The 21,916-nt window shown below is 52.4% G+C and overlaps 1 protein-coding gene across 1 annotated transcript; it reads right to left on the minus strand.

Annotated features, from left to right (window-relative positions):
- Positions 1-524: 524 nt before the first annotated feature.
- On the minus strand, positions 525-20,932 carry COL6A1 (collagen type VI alpha 1 chain). Its single transcript, XM_065669826.1, has 35 exons — positions 20,637-20,932; positions 19,830-19,959; positions 18,682-18,882; positions 18,276-18,435; positions 17,991-18,113; positions 17,876-17,896; positions 17,707-17,727; positions 17,560-17,604; positions 17,191-17,244; positions 16,449-16,493; positions 16,325-16,351; positions 15,970-15,996; positions 15,840-15,884; positions 15,562-15,615; positions 14,908-14,970; positions 14,506-14,568; positions 14,323-14,376; positions 14,199-14,234; positions 14,002-14,064; positions 12,361-12,423; positions 9,833-9,895; positions 9,382-9,444; positions 8,923-8,973; positions 8,802-8,837; positions 8,290-8,352; positions 8,073-8,138; positions 7,443-7,478; positions 7,123-7,159; positions 6,486-6,494; positions 5,673-5,806; positions 4,545-4,654; positions 4,132-4,315; positions 3,654-3,828; positions 3,239-3,268; positions 525-2,555 (listed from the first exon to the last, which is right to left on the minus strand). The coding sequence occupies exons 1-35, from the start codon at positions 20,743-20,745 to the stop codon at positions 1,945-1,947; spliced, it is 3,072 nt and encodes a 1,023-aa protein (XP_065525898.1). The 5' UTR covers positions 20,746-20,932; the 3' UTR covers positions 525-1,944.
- Between the last annotated feature and the right edge of the window lie 984 nt (positions 20,933-21,916).

Below are 21,916 nucleotides of genomic sequence, written 5' to 3' on the forward strand. Positions count from 1 at the left end.
TATAGTTCCCATGGGTAAGGACACCTTCCACTAGACGAAGGGATGTTTGACATCTCCACCACAAGCCCTGTCTGCAGAGCAGCATCCTTATGTGCTTGGGAAATAAAGTATTAAGGAGAGATGCTGAACATAAGTAGAAAGCAAACGCAGCTTACCTCTTCACCTGATGTTCACTAACCCTCACTCTGCACATGGTCTTCTGAAACAATACCTATGTATGCATGTATGGAGGCAAACAGAAGCTGTGCAAGTAATTTCCCATCCTTTGAGAGTTTGGTGCTCTTCTCATCAATTCATTACACAATAACAGACACAGAGAATTCACAATATATTTCTCAAATCAGGACGTTTGATAAGAGGCACATTTGCAATGCAAAAGCACTAGATCTCTTGTTCTATCCCTTACAGTACCATGGGAGAGGTTCTGCTGGAATCCCCACAGATCCCAATAAGCTGTATTTTTGAGTGGCTTTTGGAACATTCAGAACCCTGGCAATTAAAAGTCGGACAAACTTCCAAAGGGGTAGTGGAAAACAATTTATTTGACTATCTCCAAAGTGGACCATTTTAGTAAAACACAGGCATAACATAAAACTAACCCATACAATGGGGTTTGGGATACAAAGTGAAGACTTTGGGATGCTGATACCTGGCAATCACTGTTGCTGTCTCAGAAGCACATGGATTCATAACAAGAGCACCAATGGAAGCGCTGAAACGACATCTCACCCAGACAAACCACATCTTCAGCGTGGTCCTGGAAACAACTGTGTAAACACCAGGGGCCCACATCACCCAGGCAGTGATAGCACCTTTGTCAGTATACCTGTAGGGTTGAAGTCAAAGACCCTGGCAGATAACGGCAGTGTTTCCCTTGGCTGGGGTGTGGATGAGGCTCTGATTCAATATATAGTAGAGTTAGTGGGTTTCCCTAGGTGCCTAACTCCTGGATGGTCCTATAGAAACCTGGGAATTAGACACTTTTGGAAAAATAAAATAATTACAAAAATCCCACTAACTGGGCTCAGAGAGATTTTCCAGAATCTTGGACATTGGACCATAACGCAAGTCATCAGGTTATTCATGAGGTTCCTGGTTCCACTGTAGGACCTTGAGATCAGTTAGTGAAGGAGTGCAGTTACATAGCTTCTTGTAGGGTTTCCCCCCTCCCCAGTGGTTGATGTCCAGCTTTCCTTTGGTCAGTGCTCAGCCTCCCTGCTCTGAATGGGAATATCAGTGCTGAGGGATGCTTCACCACCCATCTCTACCTCAGCTTGAGAACTCAGTGCCCCATCTCATGGCTCTGGAGGCCAGAGAGGCTTCCACCCACAGTCTGGGTAATGCAATCTAGCCCTCCCCACCAAGCATGGGACATATGGACCAAACTTGCCAGCCATGACAAAAAATCCCCTCTCAAAGCCTGCTGAAGTGTTGAACATTCCACTTGAAGCACAGCGTTAGGTTCAGACCATTGTGAGCTGGGCAATGCTCAGCTGATGAAAGAAAGAAGGAAATGAACAAAACCCCTGTATCTATAAAGAGCATCATCAGCCTTATGAGACCAGGTTAGTTCTTAATGCTACAAAATTCCTCATCCCAATTCCCTTTTTTTGGCCAAAAACCAGTGGGATGAGGTTGCTATTGGTGTTCTAGTGTTTTATTGCTAGGTGTGCTTGTGTTTGCCCACTGTGGGGAGAGGGGGAGGCAGCCATTGGCAGGAAGGGAGTTCTGAGGCTAAGAAAGTAGAGATGCAGATAAGGAAGCAGGGGGAGAAAGCAGGGAAGTGTGGACAGCCAGGCTGTGGCACTATGGCCATCTGCATAGACAAAAATTCCTGAAGTTGTCAAAAATACTGGATTTGGGATTTTTTCTTTGGTTGTTTGCTTTCATTTTTTGGTGAGACAGAAGCAGGCAACGGCCTTGGCAAGAAACTCAGCCGGATGCTCAGTCAACAGCTATTTTCCTGGACACAGTTTGGTAGAAGACCCCTCGCAGCAAAGAGGAGTAGTCAGGCACACGGAAGAGGTGGCGCTCCCCATAGACCACATCGTAATCCGCACTCTTCCCCGTGACCAGGACCCGGATGTTGGGCTCGTTGGCTTGGCTGCCCACAGCCAGCACATAGATCTCAATGCCAGCCTGCTGAGCTTCCTGCACAGCCCTTTCAATGGCCCTGGCCGTGATGCCTTGAGAGTTGCCGTCAGAGAACACCAGCACCCTCTTCTTGGCCGCGGCGCGGGAGGAGCGCTGGTACAGCCCCGTCACGTACCGCAAGGCGGCGTTGACGTCCGTGGCGTCATTGATGAACTCCATGTTGTCAATGGCTTTGGCAATGACCGTGTAGTTGTGCTGGAACTGAGCTTCCACCTTCTGTTGGTTCCGGCCACTGTACTGGACCACGGAGACACGCACAGAGTCATCGGCAGGCTTTCCGGCCTCCAGGAACCGCTCCGCAAGCCGCTTCACAAACTTCTTGGTGGTCTCAAAGTTCTTGCTCCCGACGCTGGTGGAGCTGTCCACCAGCAGAGTGATGTCTGCCAGCCCGGAGAAGGTGACTGCAAGGGGAAAGCCTTGTTAATGCTGGGCTTCTCCTGCTTCTTCCATGGGAAGCTTTGTGAGGAATCCCCACTTTCTGGGTGTTTACTAGCTTGGTTTCCCCTATCCCAGTGCTGTCCTGTGCTTGTCCTTTTACCCTTTCATTCCTTATTTGCAGTATTCCCAGGTTCTTATCTGGGTTAGATCATCTGATGGCTTTTGTTGCTTCAATACATGTTTGTCTTTGCATGGCTGGGAAACCCACTTCATCTCCCTTGGCTGGCTTTTTTCCCCATGATGAGTCTGAGGATTGTATACATTTCTTTCTAGGAGATGTATCCCACCAAATTCCTCTCCATTCTCACTTATCAAGCACCTTTCCCAAATATCCCTGCCTCAGTGCTGACTTTTCCTCACGCTCCCACCACTAACAGCAGGTGATCTCATTACCTGCCTCAGCTAAAATGAAGGTTAAAACATGGCACAGTCTCCTCTCCCCAGGTTCGAGGTGCCAGAAAAGCAACTACCTAGGCTTTTCCCCAACATGCTTTGGGTTGGTTCAGTGTTGGCTCCCTTCTCCAGCCCAGGAGCCTCCCTGTTGCAAGAGATGTCCAAGATAGGCATTCCCACAAACAAAAGCTCTCATTCCCCCCCTGCATATCACCCACAACCTTTGTGTGTGGAACAAAGAGTCAATACTCACTTGGGCAGGTATAGTCTGGACACTTTTTCTCTGTTAAAAGGAAATGGGAAAGAGTAATTTTCACCATCTTACCCTGGAAAACCTCTTCTCCTACAGCTTCCCACAGAGCCACAGGAGGGACAATCACTTCATTCACAGCTACACTGTGGAAGGTGCTGTGAAAAGACTAAAGGGGCATCAGAAAGCACAGAGAAAGGCTGTGGACGGAGATGCCTTGCAGCAGGACAGGAGCTGCACCCAGCTGCAAAGTGTCCCAAGACACAAGATGTCCTCACTCCTCATTTAATTAAGCCGTTCTCTTCCCTCAATGACTGCTGAAGAGCATCACTGGGGAAAGGCAGGACATGGCAGTCTGCATCCCTCCCCTTTAGACTGAGGCAATCCTCACTACCTCCATAGCCAATCTTTCACCCACCTTGGCAGACATATGAGGTGATGTTCTGCAAGAAGGTGTCATCCAGGAGCTCAGCATAGTTGTCCCTTTGAATGGACAGTCCTGGCCTGGTTGGTCTGCTCAAGCAGGCAATGTCATTGAGGTGATCGGGGTTCGGAGGGTTCCGGAAAATGTCACCAATCCCAAGGGAGACCACCTGCAGGAAGATAAGAGTCCACATCTCATCATAGAATCACAGCCTGGTTTGGGTTGGAAGGGACCTTGAACACTGCCAGGGATGGGGCAGCCACAGCTTCTCTGGGCACCCTGTGCCAGCGCCTCAGCACCCTCACAGGGAAGAGCTTCTGCCTAAGAGCTCATCTCAGTCTCCCCTGTTCTGGCAGGTTAAAGCCATTCCCCTTGGCCTGTCCCTACAGGCCCTTGGGTAGCAAAGACATGGAGACCCCCAGAGAGCCCCCTCTAACCCCCAGTGCTGCATAGCAGGTCCCTTTGCACTTACTGGGGTGACATCGCAGAGGGAACTGAGTGGGGTAGGGTCCCGCAGCGTGTCAGAGCGTCCGTCTGTGATGACAATGGCAACGCGCTTGTCTGAGGTGAATCTCCGCAGCAGGTTATCCCTGGTGAACTGCAGAGCTTCTCCAGTGTACGTGCCCCCAGCTATCCAGTTCAGGTTCTTGATTGCCCTGCAAGCACAGACACCAGTGAGCCTGCACGTGGTTCCTGCATGGGGCTTTGGGTGGAAAACTGGCAAGCTCTTGGCCTCAGCACCACCTACAACTGCTACTTTCAACTAGAGAACATACAGCATCCTTGCAGTTGTAGGAGCTGACGGCCTGGAGATGGAGGATGGGAGGGAAATAGGTGTCCTTGGGTCTGATCCCTGCATGATGTGCCAAAACCCCACAGACTCACTGCTTGAGTGCGCCAATGTTGTCTATGTTGGCATCCCCCATGGCCACCAGCTCCTGCGTGTTGTCATGGCTGTACTGCACAACACCCACACGGGACTCTCCAGGTTCAAACTGTTAGGGGAAAAACAGATGCCAGTTTGGGTCAGATACATCAGGGGGTCCCTGGAGGCTCAGGAATCCTGTTGATGGTTTCTACTGAACCCCTTCAGTTCAAGCCCTTCAGGCTCTGCTGCCTCTTCTCAGCCTTATTCCAGGCAGAAGGAATTCCAATAGGAGTGGATGCACATGGGCAAAATACAACCCAAACCCGGGTTCCCGACTCAGCAGTCCCGACACAAGCCATTGGCCATGGTGGGTGGCTTAGAACAGATCTTTCTTCAAAGCTTGTTTTCTTTCCAACACAGTGGTTTTGGTGCCCAGGTCTATCCTTCCAGCCAAAGAGACCCATGCATGCCCACACAAGCATACAGCAGCAGCATGTTGTTGTGACTTTACAGCCCATGTGCCTGGTGTCTGGTTATATATATGTTATATACGTGTCTGGTTATACCTTAAGACTAGATCCCAAACATCCCAGCCAAATCGCAGAGGTAAATGACATTTCCCATGCACAGTAGGTTATTAGGCAAGAGTTAGGAGTGAGCATTTGTGTCCCTCTTCAGACTGAAAGGCTTATTATAGGGACCATATTGCTGGTTTGGGCTGAAAAGGTCCTTTTTAGTTGTGTGCTTAACTGATAACCTAAACCTAAGCCTGGGGGGAAACAAGCCTGGGGGTTGGCCATCAGAGTTGTAACACACAACGTATTATCTACTCCAGCCAGAAATGCTCGGTGGGACTAGGAAGAGACTGACTGTTCAGGTAAATGCCTTATGAGCTATTTGCTCTAGGACATGTAGGAAGAGCTCACACACAGCAGGAAGAGTCCCTTTGACCAGGATGAGTGAAATGACTGTATTTTGGGACAACAAACCGATCTCTATCTCTGCATGAAGCTGGGAAGAACCAAGGCCCAACCCCAGCTGTACACTTGAAGGAGGGTCTTTGGAGTGGAGGCACATCCCCACTTTCCCGCTTGATAACAGGAGTGCACACAAGCGTGCATCCATGCACGAGGTGGAAACCTCACCTTCACGCGCTCATCCTTGCTCAGGCGGTCGATGACTTTGATGATGAAGTCCTTGGCAATCTGGAAGTTCTGCAAGCCGATGCTTTCTGAGCTGTCCAACACGAAGAGGAGGTCGACGGGCCCGCAGGTGCACTCTGCAGCAGAGCACAGGATTTAAACCTCCTCTTTTATGTGTGTTTTCTCTGTGAGCAGCATGTTTTGCCAGGGAGCCATGCCAAAGCGAGCAGCTGATGGCTGCTGCTAGTCCTGACCCAGTGTGTGCCCTATCTACCCGCAAAGCAGGGGGTAAAAGCAGTAAAATAGCTACAAGGAGACTTCAGAATCACTTTACTAACTACAGAATCACTTACTACTAACTTCAGTGTAGCATTTCCACACTTTCAAACACCCCATAATTACCCCAAAACCCAGTAAAAGCCTTTTCACTTCTTCCATTTACCCAGCCCAGGAGGACAGAGAGAACGCTGGTGTGCTGGAGGAGGTTAACTCAGCTTGTTCCCCCCTCTTTCCCATGGCTGAAGAGCATCATGAGCCCTTGGTTCTTCCTTCAAGCTGCAAACCCAACTTGCTAGGACAGCATTAGAGAAAACACATCCAGCACATTCCATTGTGCCCTGAGTGCTGCTTCTGCATCCATGCAGCATCCTCAGGAAGAGCCCTCTGCCCTCCCCTGCCTTGCTCAAGCTCTGTCCTCCCTCCTGGGCTCTCAGCACATCTCCATAGCAGAAGGCAAGGAGAAGGGGAAAGGAGGGGTGCAAGCAAGGAGAAGGGCTAGCAAATGTTTGCAGAGGAGCCTTGCCAAGTAACACTCACCACAGCAAGCTGGAGGAGAAGAGAGAGAAAGAGAGAACGTTAAAATGCTGGTCACAAGGCTTTTTGTGTTTCTGCAAACCCAAAGAAACCTCATCTGGACAACTGAAGCTCAGGGAGGTTTCCTTCCTGTTGGGAATACCCAGCCCTCTCTCCTGTTTCACACTGGCATGCTCCCACCTGGAGCAGTAGGGCTCAGTTTGTGCACACACTGATGTGTTCTTATTTAAGTGAGAATCAAAGCTGATCCTGGAGGAATTAAGTAAATTGCCAGAGTATGGAGCTCAGACTCAGCTCCCTACATACCCTGTGTCCACCAGCACTTCATTACTATCCAGAAACCCTTTGCAGCATGTGTGCTGCTGCTCCCCATGGCAGGACACCAGAGAACAGGCCTTCCCCTTCCCAAGAGGAGAGTCAGGCCTGGCTATTTATGATCAAAAATCATTGTAAAATGGTCCACACAAAAACTGGGTCAAGAGAAGGAAAAGCCAAGTGCAAAAGATTTGCCTCTTTTGGGATCTCCCCTCCTTCAGCTCATTGACTTTATAGTAACTGGTGGAAGAGCAGAAATGCCCATAGCATCCTTCTGCACGCTACCTCCTGAGCAAGGTAGGAGGAGCGGTATGGGGATACTCACAGCACATCTTCATGATTATGTCCAAGATTTCACACTCCTGCAAACAGAGGTGATGATTTATTGTAATAACAGTGAATGCAGCCCCCAAGTGCTGCCCACCACCTCCATCTGCTGCTCTGGGCCCTCAAACCACAGGTCCCGATCTGAACATGAGTGATGGGCTGGCATCAAGGCAATCTGACCAGTGAGAGTTGCTGGGATGGTAACGCGGAGCAGCATGAGGCTCCTCCAGCATTAACCCCCTCCCAAGAGCCATTGTGTGGGGCAGGGGAAGCACAGACCAAGCAAAGCAAGCAGCACCCCTATCCCATCCTACTCACATCTGGTCCTGGAGGTCCCACAGGTCCTGCTGGTCCCTGTCAAATAGAGAAAGCAGTTACAAGAGCAGCCAGTTCCTATCTGTGGCCTTCTCTGCTAATACCTTGCTAAACAATAGAGAGCCTGGAAACGTCTTTTGGGCTTCCCACTTGCTGACCACTGGGCTTTGGGCAGGTACATCTGCTTGCTTGCATGATGCCCTAGGGATGCACTGGGGTGAAGGGAAAGGAGACCCACTTCCACACATGCCATGCCCACCAAGGCTTGGCATTGACCTCACAGCACCCAGGTGATGGGTGGGTGGATTCCACTTGCCTGTCTTGTAGCCTCCAGGCCAACGTGAAGCAATGCAAGCAAGAGGTGACTCAAGAGAAACTGAAATGCTTTCACGATGGTCACTCCAAAAGGCTGCTTTGCCCTTATTGAACCTGATCATATGAGGACACTTAGCTTATGAAAGCACACAAGTGTCTGCACTTTCTGCCCTGATTTTGGGATGAACATGGTGTTTCAGAGTCCTCTGTAGCAGGCTGTAGCAGCAGGTTTGAAGAGCAGGTCTGTGGTGAACCTTGCTGTTGGGAGCCCCATCAGCCCCACACATTGGTGCAGACCCTGCCAGGGTCCTTACTTACTGGGCGGCCTTCTGGTCCCCGGTGGCCCTTCGCTCCTTTGATGCCCATGGGGCCAGGGTTTGGGTTCTGGAATGAAAACAAGACCAAAATCCACCAATCTGTGTGTGTCAGTGCTGCACCTTCCCCTCCACAGGTCTGCTGAACCCTTAATACATTATCTGAGGCTGCTGTATCCAACCAGAAGAGACAGGGTTTCAGCTTCATACACATTACTCACATCATTGCCAGGGTCTCCAGCTTCTCCTTCATCACCTTTAGGACCGACATAGCCTTTTGTTCCCTGAAAAACAGCACAGACAAGACTCTTGCATGGAGAGCTATTGTTACAGCATGGCAAGTTTGGTGCTGCTTGCAGTGACCTTGTGAGAAATGGCTTGGGAAAGGGATGGAGAGCAAAGTATAAGCTCCCTAGGTCCAAACTGCAATGCTATTGAGGGAAAGAGCTTCTTAGATGTCTTTTAGTGTTATAGCATCATCCCTGGGTGATGCTATCAGCCCCAAACTCTGGCTCCATTGAAAGCACTCATCCCAAGCTTCTGCCCTTAGGTGTTCACCTGGGCAGAATACTTCCATCAGAAGCATCCACTGCAGGGGGAGGTGGGCAGAAGGAAAAGAGGGTTTTGGATGTGAAGGATGCTTCAGGGAGCCCATATCACCATTCAGAAAAGGGAGAGGCTGTAAGGAGCCAAAGAAGTTTCTGTTGGGTTTATGGGGAAGCAGCACACTTACATTGATGCCAGGGTCACCTCTGTCTCCTTGCTGCCCCTGGGGATGAAGGGAAGGAAGCATGTTAGGTGAGACAAGCAGCAATAATGGCCTTAGAGCTTCAGAACAGCACAAAAGGACTTACTGGGGCTCCTGTGAATCCAATTGTGCCATTCCCAGGAGGGCCATCTTCCCCCTGGGAAGGAAGGGAGCAATAGGTGAGATAATGAAAAGCAGATCCATTAGATAGCACAGCAGCTTGGGCAATTGATCTCCAGCAAAATGGGCAGGAAATATGGTACTGGCGGGTTGGACACTGGTCCAGGCAGGTAAAAAGGCCACTTTGCCTGTGTGTGACCTGCACAGCCACTGAGAGGCTAGTGACACTGTCCCTCAGCGACTGGGGCTGGGACCAGACAGAGGATGGCTCTTGGAGCCTACAGATGTGATGTATATTCCAAAGCAGGCTGCTTGCAAGTTTTCCAGGCATCTCCTCTGTGTATGGACAGAGTTTCTTGACTTCCTGAGCTGGATGATGCTGTGTGTCCTGTTGGACACCCTTCCCAGCATGGCATGCAACCCCCTCTGTGCAAATCCCACTCACCCTTTCTCCCATCAGGCCAGGGTCTCCAGGCAGCCCAGGTGCTCCAGGCAATCCCTTTGGACCCTGGAAAGAGCAGAAGCAGCAGTCAATCAGTGCACACACTATCCTTTGAGCTGGGAACGTGATGTCTTCTGAGGAAAACAGCTACCATCACGAGCCCATCATGGGACGTTTTTACTCATACAAGAGCAATGCAAAGCCCACAGATGGTTTTGTGATGGGAAGCTCATGGTGTGGCTGTACCCTCTCCATGGAATGGCTTTTGGCAGGTAGGGAATAAAGGCAGCCATGGCCTTAAGGACCCATATGTCTGCCAGGAAGCTAGCAGCTGAGTTTGTACCTACAACAGGTTTTCAAGATCCCAGGGATTTAGGGACAATCCTAATGGGCATCATCTCCTGTTCTCTTCATTCCCTCCCCTCAGAAAATGCAGTGATGAAGAAGCACTCACCTCATTGCCGCGGGGGCCATCATCTCCCCTATAGCCCTTGGGTCCTGGGGGTCCAGCCTCACCCTAAGGAATCACAAAGAGATCTCACAATGGGGATTTGAGGTTGATTAACACGGGGTTAATGCAGATGGGAAGATGCTTCAGAAACACAGCTGGGTTGTACGGTGGCATCGCATCGGCTGTACCAGAGGTGCCACAGGGGCAGAGAATGGTCCTTGGGGATGCAAGTCATCCTAAAGGTGACACAGACATCCCCTATATCTTCTGCTTAGTGCCAACAGCCCTCTGCAGGGTTTATTTGCCAGAAGATTGGTAACAATGGTGGGTAACAACCATGTAATGATGCTCTTCCCATGCGGATGCAGGCTCCTGGAAGCACTTGCTTAGTGGTACCCGGGCTTCAGCATTGCAGTGGTGGCTGCCCCATCCCTGGCAGTGTTCAAGGCCAGGTTGAACGAGGCTTGGAGCACCCTGCTCTAGTGGAAAGTGTCCCTGTCTGTGGCAGAGGGTTGGAGTTGGGTGAGCTTTAAGGTCCCTTCCTACCCAAACCAGGCTGGGATTCTATGTGGGTAACAGAGGATTTAATATTACACAGTGCAGAGCCCTGAACCGTTCAAGGGCATGTGAGCCTATCTCTGCACAAAAGTCCAGAAGAGAGCAAGCTGGGAGGAGGGACAGGACCTCATGACTGTTCACATCAGCCAAAGCTGGATCCACAGCACCCTTGGCTCACACAGTGCAATTCCCTCATGGCCCTGCAGGAGTTCATGAAGATGCAGGATTCTGGGTCAAAGAATCTTAAGCAGTTCCATGTCCATTACCTTTCTGGGTGTGACAAGAACCATGTGAGGGATGGGGCACCATGGCCAGGATGAGAGAGGGACCTCCAAACCTGCCCATGAGGATCATGCTGACCTTTAGCTTCTCTCGGATGGAAAGAGGATAATAGAGAGTCACAGGTTAGTGGGACCCCTTTCCCCTTGCCAAGACAAATAGGGTCTGAGAGCCAGAGTTTGCAGATTGCATGGCTTGAAATGCACTCGTGGTTGCCAAAGCCCTGCACTTGCCCAAGCCCGATTACTCATTTAGTTCTAATCTGGCCAAGCAAAAGCATTCTTTTGGAGCTGATGGAAAGAAAACTCTTGCTTTGCATCTGCTTTTGAAATCCCCCTGGAGCAGTGGAAGCACAGGGGCAAGTCCCTGGCCTGGAGAAGCATTGGAGCTGCTTCTGTAATGCGTCCTCCTCTGATGGGGGTTTGTCCCAAGTTCAGTGCTGGGGAGGTTAAAACCATGTCCCACAGGCTCAGGAACAGCAGGGAGAACTGCTCCTTCTCCTTTGTCCTCCTCCCCAAGGGAAGACTGGATGGAAGCAGGATCTATCCCAACCTCCATGCTTGCACACACACATCTCCCAGGCTTGCTTCTGGCATCTTCTGTGCAGTCCTTCTGCCTTGAACCTTGAATGAGCCTCTACCACTTGGAGAGCGGCTCCAGCCCTCCTTCCTTTGCTGGTGTCTGCCTGCAGCACTGGTCCATCACACACACACATCCTTCTTCCCATGGCCACCTCCCACCGTGGCAGCGTCCCCATGCAGCCCATGCTGGGGATAACATGAATGCAACAGTGGCTGTCCCATGCTCCACATTTCCTTCATGGCTCTTCAACACTTGGTCGACCATAAAGGAGTTCAAATGCTTTGTCTTTATCCTCACGCTGGTGTCCATGTTTCAACCTTCATGGAAGTCCTGCTCCACCAGTGTGGGAACGTTTGTGTCAGTCATTTCCCTGTACCTTGGGCTCCATCACAACTCTGATGGTGTGTGGAGAGAAGCTGTCCCACAGAGCCCTCTCCAAGGGTGCTGGCTTGCTTAGCTGCAAAGACCCTGTTGGCCGTTGCAAATCAGTGCTGAAGGATTAACCCAACAACCATGAAGGATTAACCCAGCAACACCTCCAGGCCCAGACTTTGGGAAGAAAGAGCCTGTAACTGAAAGCATGGGATGCTTTCCTCAGGCTGGAGGTAGCCCGGAAAGCCCGTGGGGTCTAAGATCTGTTCCTTGAGGCACACAAGGACAACAGAGCCCAGAACAGGAGAGCCAGGCCTTGCAGCAAGCAGACTTGAGGAGAGCTGGCTTTGGGACAGATATCTCTGCAGATGCCAAGGATGTCAGGGACACTGCTGGGGCCCCATCAGGCTTATCCTCACTAACACAAGATACCCCATTGACTCCCTTGACCTACGTGACATTTTGTACATCACTGCTGCTTGTGCTTGCCCATTTCCAAATCTGTCGGACATGTTGGCATGTGTTCCCATGGGATTGGGAAATGGCATGGAGGTTGCTTCATCTCAATTCTTGCAGCCTTATCCATATCCACACTTCTCTGAGAAATCCCTGTCTCTTTCCACCAGCTTTGCTGCCCAGTCTGAAAGATGCTGTGGCATCAGTCAAGCCCCTGGCCCCACTCTTCCCAACAGCTCCAACCACTTCCACTTGGGATCCAGAAGGTTAAACCAAGATCTTACCTGGTCTCCAGGTGGTCCGAGGGGTCCTTCCCGCCCTTGGTCACCTGGTGGTCCAGGCTCTCCCTGAGAATGCACACAGAAGGTATGAGGAACCCAAAGAGGGACAAGCATAGGGTACAAAGGGCCCTGGCATGTAATGGGGAGCAGGGATGCAGCACTGATGGCACATGCTGGATAGGAACTGGGAGAGAAAACTATCAGAGGTATTGGGAAAGCAAAGACAGACTGGCGTGGCCAGCTCGAAGCCAAGAAGACAGCCCCAAGAGGAAGACCTGGAGGGTGGGAGTGCTTCCCTCTAGGCGGAAGGTTTCAACCCATTTTGTGCCAGAAAAGCAAATACATGCAGGGGTCCACTTTGCAAAGCTTCTGCAGATACACAGAGAGGATCTCAAAGCCACAGAGTGGCTCTTCCCAACCACATTCTGCATACATGGTGCTGCTGTCCCCATGCACAGGCAGAGATTCCTGTCTAGCATACTGCTTCCTCCACCCCCTCTTCCTCCACTCTGCTGTTCTGCTGGAGCTATGGGAGTTTCCAAAGGAATGATCTAGTAGTAGATGGGGGGGGACACACACCATTCCCACATCTCACCGCTGGTGCTCTCCCCTCTCCTTCACCAACACTCAGCACCCTGGGTTGGCTCCAGGCACCTTTCCCATCTAAACTCACAACAATGAGCCTTGAGCATTGCCAGGGATGCGGCAGCTTCTCTGGCCAGCACCTCACCCCCCTCATAGGGAAGAACTTCCTTAATCACACCTGACTTGCCCAAAGCTGTTCTTTGCAGGCTGGAAGCTTGCGGATGCCTAGAGCCAAACAGTAAATACAAAACACAACTTCCAAAGGGCCCTGAGCATCAGGGAAGGACGTTTCTGGCGAGGTTACACAGCCTCGTGCTTGAACTGGAACTTGGAAGGAAGCAGCCCATGGTCTGCTGAACAGTTTAACTCCAGGACACTGGCGTGCTCCATCTCCTGCACACATCTGCCCCGCACACCATGGGGAGCAGCAAGTGCTAAACACGAAGGGGGAAGCTGCCATAAGTGGACTTTTATCCCCTTCCTGGAGCTAGTAATGGGCAGAAGACCAATGCTGGTGGTACTGGGACACCCGTTGGGATGCTACTGCTGGCTCCCACTGCCCCAACCCCCTTGGCCCCTCACCACATGTTTGTTCTGGCCTGCTGAGTGCTCCGCTGCCTGTCCCTCCCATGCTCATGTTCAGTGACTCATGCCCTGACAGCAGGAAAAATACTTTCCTAGTGATTCCCGCCCAAAAAGGAGACGGAAGGGTGTTCCTGCACACACTGCCCAGTGGCATCTGTACCAATGGTACCCCATGCAGAGCACCCAGAGGACACCTCATTCTCCTTGCTCTCCCATCAACTGGTGTTTGCTCTCTGCCTGCTGGGCACGCTCTCCTCTGGGTTTTGGCTGCATGGTGATGAGCTACCAACATAAAGGGGTGATTGCTGGAGAGACACCACCAGGTCCCCCCCTTGGCTGGCAGGGAAAGGCACCGAGCTTGCCTGTAGGCCCACAGGCTGGTGGAGGTCACCACTGGCCACCTATTTCCAGCCCCTGGCTGCTAAGTGTGACCCTGCTTTGCAAGCACAAAAGCTGCCCCATGGATGCAGTTACCGGCTCTCCTCTTGGTCCACGGTCACCCGGTGAGCCCAGGGCTCCTCTTTCTCCATTGCTGCCCTGCAAAGAGATGGGAGGACAACAAATCAGGACCATCCTCTCATTGCCCACCTCTGAGCAGCCTCATCCCCAGCCCTCCTCATTCATGTCCTTATCCATGCCCTGCCAATGTGGTGCCTGGTGTCCTCACTTACCCGTTCTCCAGTAGGACCATCCGGGCCTGGAGCACCCTACGTAAGAACAAGAGGGGAGGTCAATATGTGGTGGGGGTGGCTGGCAACATGCATGGATGGGGGGCATGGTGGGCAGAGGACTCACTTCATCACCCGTTTCTCCTGCTGGTCCAGGCTCCCCCTGGTTCCCAGCAGCACCCTGTATGAGCAAGCCACAAGCAATTAGGACCAGTGATCATGTTTTGGGGTGAAGCTTTTACCTTGGACAAGCTCTGCTTCAAAGCCAAGGATGGAGCAGAGGATGCTCATGCATGGGTGCTTCACCCACCTTCTCTCCAGGGCTGCCGGGAATTCCCTGTCGGCCAGGTTTTCCATCATCGCCAGGCTCTCCCTTCACAAGGACACAAGGCACAGTCAAGACTGCATCCCGCATTCAGCATGCAGCAGTGGATTTCGGCTCCCACAAAGGCCATCAGGAGCCTTTGGTGTACTCCAAGCCCCCCATTCACAGCGGATCCCCCCCAACCTGCCCAGCACAAGCCACCTTTTCACAGCAACACCCCCCAATATCTCAGGGGTGTTGTGGGCACCATGGGAGCCACATAAGGTGGTGGCCATAGGCTTGCTCCATAGGCAAGAACACCAGCAATGGGTAAGTCACCACCTCTCCTTGCAGGAGAGGGATTCCCAGCATCCCTCCTTCCATGTGAGGATGGGCAGAGTGGCTCACCTTTCCTCCCTTGGGCCCGTAAGCACCAGGATCTCCCTTCGGTCCAGGTGGGCCTTGAGCTCCCTGTTGAAAAAAGGCAGCATCACTGACAACAAAACCAGCATCACCATCTGTAGGGAACTGGGCACTGAGCAAGCATCCCAGCATCCAACATCACTATCTGTGAGGAAATGGGCATGGAGCAAGCATCCCAGCAGCCAGCATCACTATCTGTGAGGAACTGGTCATGGAGCAAGCATCCTGGCTCTTAGCTCCCCAGCAGGATGGGAATGTGGACTCCGGAGCAGTGCAGGGATAGCATGGTACTCATGGAGCCATGCAAGCATCACTGTTGACTACAGTGCCCAAACACTGAGGAGCTCAGGTTGAAACAGCAGCAAAGGTGGTTGTTGGGCTGCTGAGGATGGACTGCAGTGATTATGGGTACCACTATGGATGTGTCATCCTGGGAGCACAGAAACAAGGAGGGAAAGTGAAGAAACACAATGCCCAGAGAAGCTGTGGCTGCCCCATCTCTGGCATTGTTCAAGGCCAAGTTCCAACCACAGCAACTACCTCCCAACAGGTCCCCTTCTTGGGAATCTCCCCATTTCCATGCACTATCCATGCACTATCCATGTTTGTTCTCATGCAGGGGGCACCCGCAGTACATACATCAAATCCAGGTGAGCCTTTGCAGCCTGGTAACCCGGGGTATCCAGCTTCACCCTGTCAGACAAAGAAGGAGTCTCCATGAGCAGTGTGCCCATGGGAAGACACCCCTCCCTTCATCCTATATCTCCCAGATAGCCAGAAGGGACATCCCAACCCTGTCCCTGGCTTGCAGGTGAACCAGATCTCCATTGCCCCGTGTGGGTCACATTGTTCCCAGATCCCTCAGTGGACTTGGAGGGCCCTCAGGCTAAGCAGGGTGCCCCAGCCTGGAGATTTACCTTCATGCCATCGATGCCATCGATTCCACGCCTGCCTTTCTCACCCTGAAATGAAGAACAGCTTCCATGAAGACCATGATGCCCCAGGCATCATCCACAAAGAATAGATGGTGCAAAACCAGAGACTGACCTTGGCTCCCTTGGCTCCTCTTGAGCCCTGCAAAGGTAAGGAGAGAGATGTCAGGCCCTGCACAGAGCAGATCTGTCCCCCCACTGTGCTGCAGTCCCCATGCCAGCATGGGCTGATGGTGCAGGTATTCACCCTGAGCACCACCAGTCCTTCCTGCTGTGTCTGCCTTGTGCCCACTGCATGGTGCTTGTCTAATCCCTAAGGCTGCGTTGGCTCACAACTTGCTGATCCACTTGGATCCCTGCTCCTAGCATGAGGGATGGATGCGCAGGCACAAAGCGGACCGCAACACCATGCAGCTGGGGTAACCAAGCAGGCGACACAGATCTTCCCTCAGCATCCTTGCTGTCCTCACCTTTTCTCCTCGACTTCCTTTGTCACCCTAGAGATAGAAGGAGAGAGTAAAATGGGAGGATGAGAATGCAGCACAAAGCCTGTGGCCCATCTAGAACCACCCGTGACCCTGCAACCCCATGTACCTTCATTCCTTGGTAGCCAACAGGTCCCATGTCCCCTGGCCTGCCCTAGAGAATAGAAACATGGTGTTAGGGATGCAGACATCATCACCACCATCACCATGGGGCAGTTTCACCCCAACCACCATAGCGGAGGCTCTCCCATGTCTTCCTACGTGGAAGCATGGGACCCTTGTGGAGGGCAGAGAGGACCTGCCTTCACCTCCACCATCTCCAGCCCTTCCGGAGGGTGATGGGAAATGGGTTCTCTGGGACACACTTGGATGAAGGGAAGGAAAAAGGCCTGGCAATGGGGGTTTCCAACTTGGGAATACGTGGGATGAGTAAGTGCCCACTCACGTGTGTGGGAGAAACACACCTCCTAAAATAAGTGTACCTAATGAAAGAAGGAAGGGAGGAGAAGGGAAATAGTTTCCTCATGCTATTAGCTTACTATTTACCAAAGGCTCCCCTGTAACACTGCTGTGCTTGTGTCAGAGGGAGCCCAGAGTCCACCCCTGGGCTGGCACACATGAGTCAGAGATGTGTCCTCCAGGCTATATTGGGTGAGGAACAAGGAAGCCTTGTAGCAAGAGGAGGGGCCACCCCGCTGCCCACCAGAGGCCACTGCTTGGCAGGGTGGCTGTGGAGGGAGACACTGGACCGTGACCATGGAGACAGGATGATGCAGGAGCTGGTGGGGATGTGCTCAAGAGGTCAGGCCAGAAGTGGCCAATAGAGTCACCAGCGCTGGTTCTTTACTTACTGGGTCTCCAGCCACTCCTTTCTGGCCAGGAAGACCTGGTTTGCCCCTTTCTCCCTGCAATACAGGACAGAAATAGAGTTAGCTCCTCATCCCCAGGAACAGAACAATGACCTGTTGAAAGGAGAACAAGGAGGGCAGCAGCAGCAATGCCCCATGGATGTGGGGAGCAGATGATGCCATGATGGGAGCATGGTGCACGTCCTTATTCTGCCTGTGGCAGCAGGTTGGAGCTAGATGACCTTTAAGGTCTCTTCCAACCCAAATCATGCTATGGTTCTATGATCCATCTCTCCATAGGTCAGTGCTAAGGTACCAAAGACCCCATGGGTGTCTGAGTATCCCACCTCCTGGCCACAGTCAATCCCTCACCTCATGGCCTGCATCACCAGGAGGTCCAGGAGGCCCTCGGGGAGGCTGTGGAAGGGAGATGTGGGTTAGACCAGCCACCAAGGCACAGCCTGGAGCTATGGGGATGCGAGGGGAAGGGGACAGGGGGTCTCAAAAGCCCAAACTCACCTGACACTCGAAGGAGCAGCACTGCCCAAAGAGGAGAAAACAGCATTATAGATACAGCAGGCAGCACCCAGGGCTGCCTGCAGCGGAGGGCTGTGCCATTGAGCCCCTGTTTGGCTGTGGTGACCCACAGGGGACCCGCTCAGGCATAGTGCTGGGGTGGAACACTCACCGATTGCTCCGTGTTAACCTTCTGCAAGACAAGACAGCAAAGGGAGGGGGTTTGAGAGGGATGGGTGAGCCCCACGGGAAGGGATGGGCTGGGGAAGGGGGTGCTGGGTGCTCACAATCATATCGATGATGGTGTTGATGGTCTCCTCCACGTCGAGCTCCCGTGTTGGCTTCAGGCTGGTGGCAGTGAAGTTGCGGCGGTAGGCATGGTCCGTGGCGATGATGTTGAGCCGCTGGTCCTATGGCAGGGAGGGCACAGTGACACCTGCAGGTACCCATGCAGGACCCATCCCCACGGGGGACCTGCATCCTTCCCTCCCAGAGCATCTTTTGTCGTACTGGGGTCTTTGGGGTCCCATTGGGAACCCCTGCAGGGAGCATCATTGCTGCATGGTCCCTACCAGGTGGTTGGGGGAGATGGCGACGGAGAACACTTTGATTCCCAGATGTTTGGCTTCATTGGCAGCATCATCCAGGCCTCCACAAGGCTCCTTGTACCCTTCCAAGGGGTGTCCATCAGTCACCACGATGAGGTATTTATTCTCCTTGTGATGGGAGCCACTGCAAGGGTTTAAAACACCAGATTTAACTGATTCCGCTGGAGAAGAGTGGCTTCGGTACCTCTGGACACACTGCAGACTATGGCCAAGGGATGCCCTCATCCCAGAAAAGCAGGAGTGCTAGGAACCTGTCACCACCATGTCCATTTTGTGCTTAGGTGACCTCCTATCCCATCCTGGGATACGGATAGGAGCTCCCAACGCTGATCCACCACGGCCACACCACCAGCATCACCCACTGCCTTACCCAATGAGCAGCTCCTCAATGCCCCGCTTGATGGCACAGTCAGTGTAGGTGCCCTTCCCAATGTAGTTCACAGCTGAGACACGGTTCTTCAGCTCATTCTGGCCAGTGGGCATTGAGGTGAGACTCTTGATGAGCACGACCTCGTCGCTGTAGTGCAGTGCTCCAGCATTCCACACCAGGTTGCGGTCACAGCGGTAGTACCTGCCCGGATACACCAGCATAGGGGCTATTAGGACCTTCACTTGCACCCTGCCATCACTCCCACTGCATCTTCATTGGCTCGCTATGCCAAACATCATAGGGCTTTACTAGGGCTCCTGCTCTCCTGCAAGCAGGGATGTGCTTTGCATGCAAAGCCCAGCCACAGAACCACAGGAACAGGTCTGTTTGGAAGGGCAAATGGGTGCCCAAAGGTCGGATAGTTGGGTACAGAGGCTTCCTGAAGAGGTACCAGGCTGCAATGGGTGGATCTGAGCAGGAGAAGCTGAGCCAGACAGGGAAACACCACATACAGGACTGTGACGAGATTTCCACTGCTGGATGTGTTAAAATCAAAGCATCATAGAATGGTTAAGATTGGAAAGAGCCTTAAGATCATTTAGTTCATCTCAATCTCTCCTCTGTCAGTTTGAACCATTCACCCCTCATCCTATCACTACAGTCCCTGATGAAGAGTCCCTCTCCAGCATCTTTGTAGGCCCCTTTAGATACTGGAAGGATTCTATACCTCCTGCAGAAGGATGCTCTGATGGATCAGTGTGTCCTGTGCACTGACACAGCCTGCATCTGAGTGCTGGGTTTGACATCAGAGGTGCCCTGCTCCCACCCAAGCACCCAGGTTGTGGTGGGCCTGAGCAGCTGGTGGCATGAGGATCAGCATCACTTTGGCACTACAGAATAACCACCCATATCTGCCACCGCAGGAAGCTGTTGCTTTCCAGAGGGAGTGCAGGCAGCCCTGCTAAAGGCCAGAATGGGATGGCTGTGGACTGGGAGAGGGAAGAGATCTGCCTCCCCCCCCCCCGCCCCCCCCCATTATTAACATCCCTGCTTTTCCCCTCTCCCTCCACAAATGGCCAGCCTCAGCATCCCACCCAGCACCAAGGTTGGTCCCTGGAGCATCCTGGCCAAACCCCCAGGGGATGTACCTGCTTGTCAGCTTATCAATGAACCGGTTGGTGAAATCTTTCACTTGGGAAACCAAGTCCCCAAAGGGCTTCACCCTAAGGGCAACACTCTCCGAGGTGTCCAGCACGAAGAACAGGTCCACAGGACAGTCTGGGAAGAAGCGGAGAGGCAGGATTGGGATAGTGGCCCTACTGTATTGCCTCCCTGAGCTGTGTTAAGGGGGCTGTGCTCACATCCTAACCCCACACAAGCACAGACACGGCTGAGATTGCTCATTTTGGCATCAAGGGTAAACCAGATATTAAAGCATCACTTTGTGAAAGCATTTAACAGCTTTTCTCTCCGTGTTTAGCCATTTACATTCAGAGAGTGTCTTTGCAAGACCAATACTGGTTATATAAAATAACATGCAGATGCAGCTTAAAAAGCCATAAACCCAATGGCAGTGAATGCAAACTAGGGATTTTCTGGCACATCCTGGCACAAATACCACTTTAGGAGAGAGCAAAAGTGAAAACACTTCTTAACAGCCAAACAGCAATGTCAAACCAAAACTGGTTCAGAAAGCTAAACCGATATCGGTGTTATTCCCTCTCCTACATCCTATGGCTACTGGCAACACCTCCCAAGGCAGAGCCAAGGAGAAAGAGCCTAAAAAGCATTAGAAGTGGGCACTTGCTACAGATCCCTCTCCTCAGCAAACACAATGTCCCAACATAGCTGTGCGCTGCAGCAGAGGCATCCGCCCAAGAGGGGAACAAGCAACCGGACTTCTCTGCTGGTCCCAAGAGGAATAAAGCACACAGGGAAAGAGAGCCTGGACTTACCTTCAGTGTTTGCGACCCGGGTGGTGATTTCTGGGCGCTGAGCCCACGATTCCCCCCCCAGGAAGCCGGCCAGGAGCAGCAAAGTGAATACAAAGTCTTGCAGGATCATTGTGCTCGGCTCAGATTTCCATCAAGCTGGAATGAAGCAGGAAATAAAAGGCAGGGAAGGAGAAGGCGGCAGCCGGGAGATGCCTCGATCCGGAGGCAGGAGTCGCTGAAGATGTATTTTTCCCACTTTTCCCCCCTTGCTTCCGTAGGAGGAAGGGCAGGCGAAGGGTGAGGAGGAGACTTCCCAGCCCCAGCACTGAGGGAGGGATCAGGGGATGTCAGCTCTGAGTCAGGAACACATGAGGCACCTCTCCTCACCCTATCTGTGGATGTCGCTGTACCTGCGATTGCACCCTGGCAGCCAGCGCCTCATATGAAGGGAGCCCAGCATCAGCATCTACATCCCCACTCCGTGGGGTTTACCCTGCTCTATGGAGCAGGGAAGGGATCAGGGCACCAGCCACACTGCTCCCTGACCAAGGAAACTGAGGCAGGAGGACAGGCATTCCCATTGCATCCCCACCTGCATGGGAGCTGGCTGGTGTTGTCCTGATAACCAGGAGAGTCCCAGCAAAGGGAAGAGGTGGAGCTGTCCCACCCAGGGATGGGGGCATTATGGAAGCACCACATTTTGGGAGAAGAACCTCTCTAACTTCAGGGCTTTCAACTCAACCCAGCCATAAACTTGAGGGATAAGCTGAGTAAGGAGGGTGGAAAGGTGTTCCCTTGCCCATGGGTTGGAACTGGATGTTCTTTATGGTCCCTTAAAACCCAAACCAGGCTGTGCTTCTACAGGAAACCCCACAGACTGGAAATAACCCCTTTTCCCCTAAGGCCATGCTCAGGGCTGAGAGCAAGGATGGGGTTCAAGTTGTCAAACCCAGGAGGTAGAAGCAGAAGCACAAGCCCTTAGGGATGCTCGAGATGAGCATCTTCCCATCCTGTAGGGTGGCAGGACATGCATCTCCATGGCCAGTACTGGAGATGAGTGCTACCCTGCTGAACTCAGACCCAGAAGCATTACAGGCAAAGCCCTCATCCACACCAACACAAGTTTAGGTGCATCTGCAGAAACTGATGTTAAAACCAAGGAAACAGGAGAAAGACGATCACCCCTGCACCCTTTTAGGTCCTTCTGAGCTTTGGAGAGCCTCAGAGTGCCATGTGCTTTGGCTGACGAGCAGCCAGACTAACAGGGCTCCCTGATGGAAGGAGGATGGGCAGCATCAGGG

This window comes from Lathamus discolor, chromosome 3, assembly GCF_037157495.1.
Source record: "Lathamus discolor isolate bLatDis1 chromosome 3, bLatDis1.hap1, whole genome shotgun sequence".
NCBI lineage: Eukaryota > Metazoa > Chordata > Aves > Psittaciformes > Psittacidae > Lathamus > Lathamus discolor.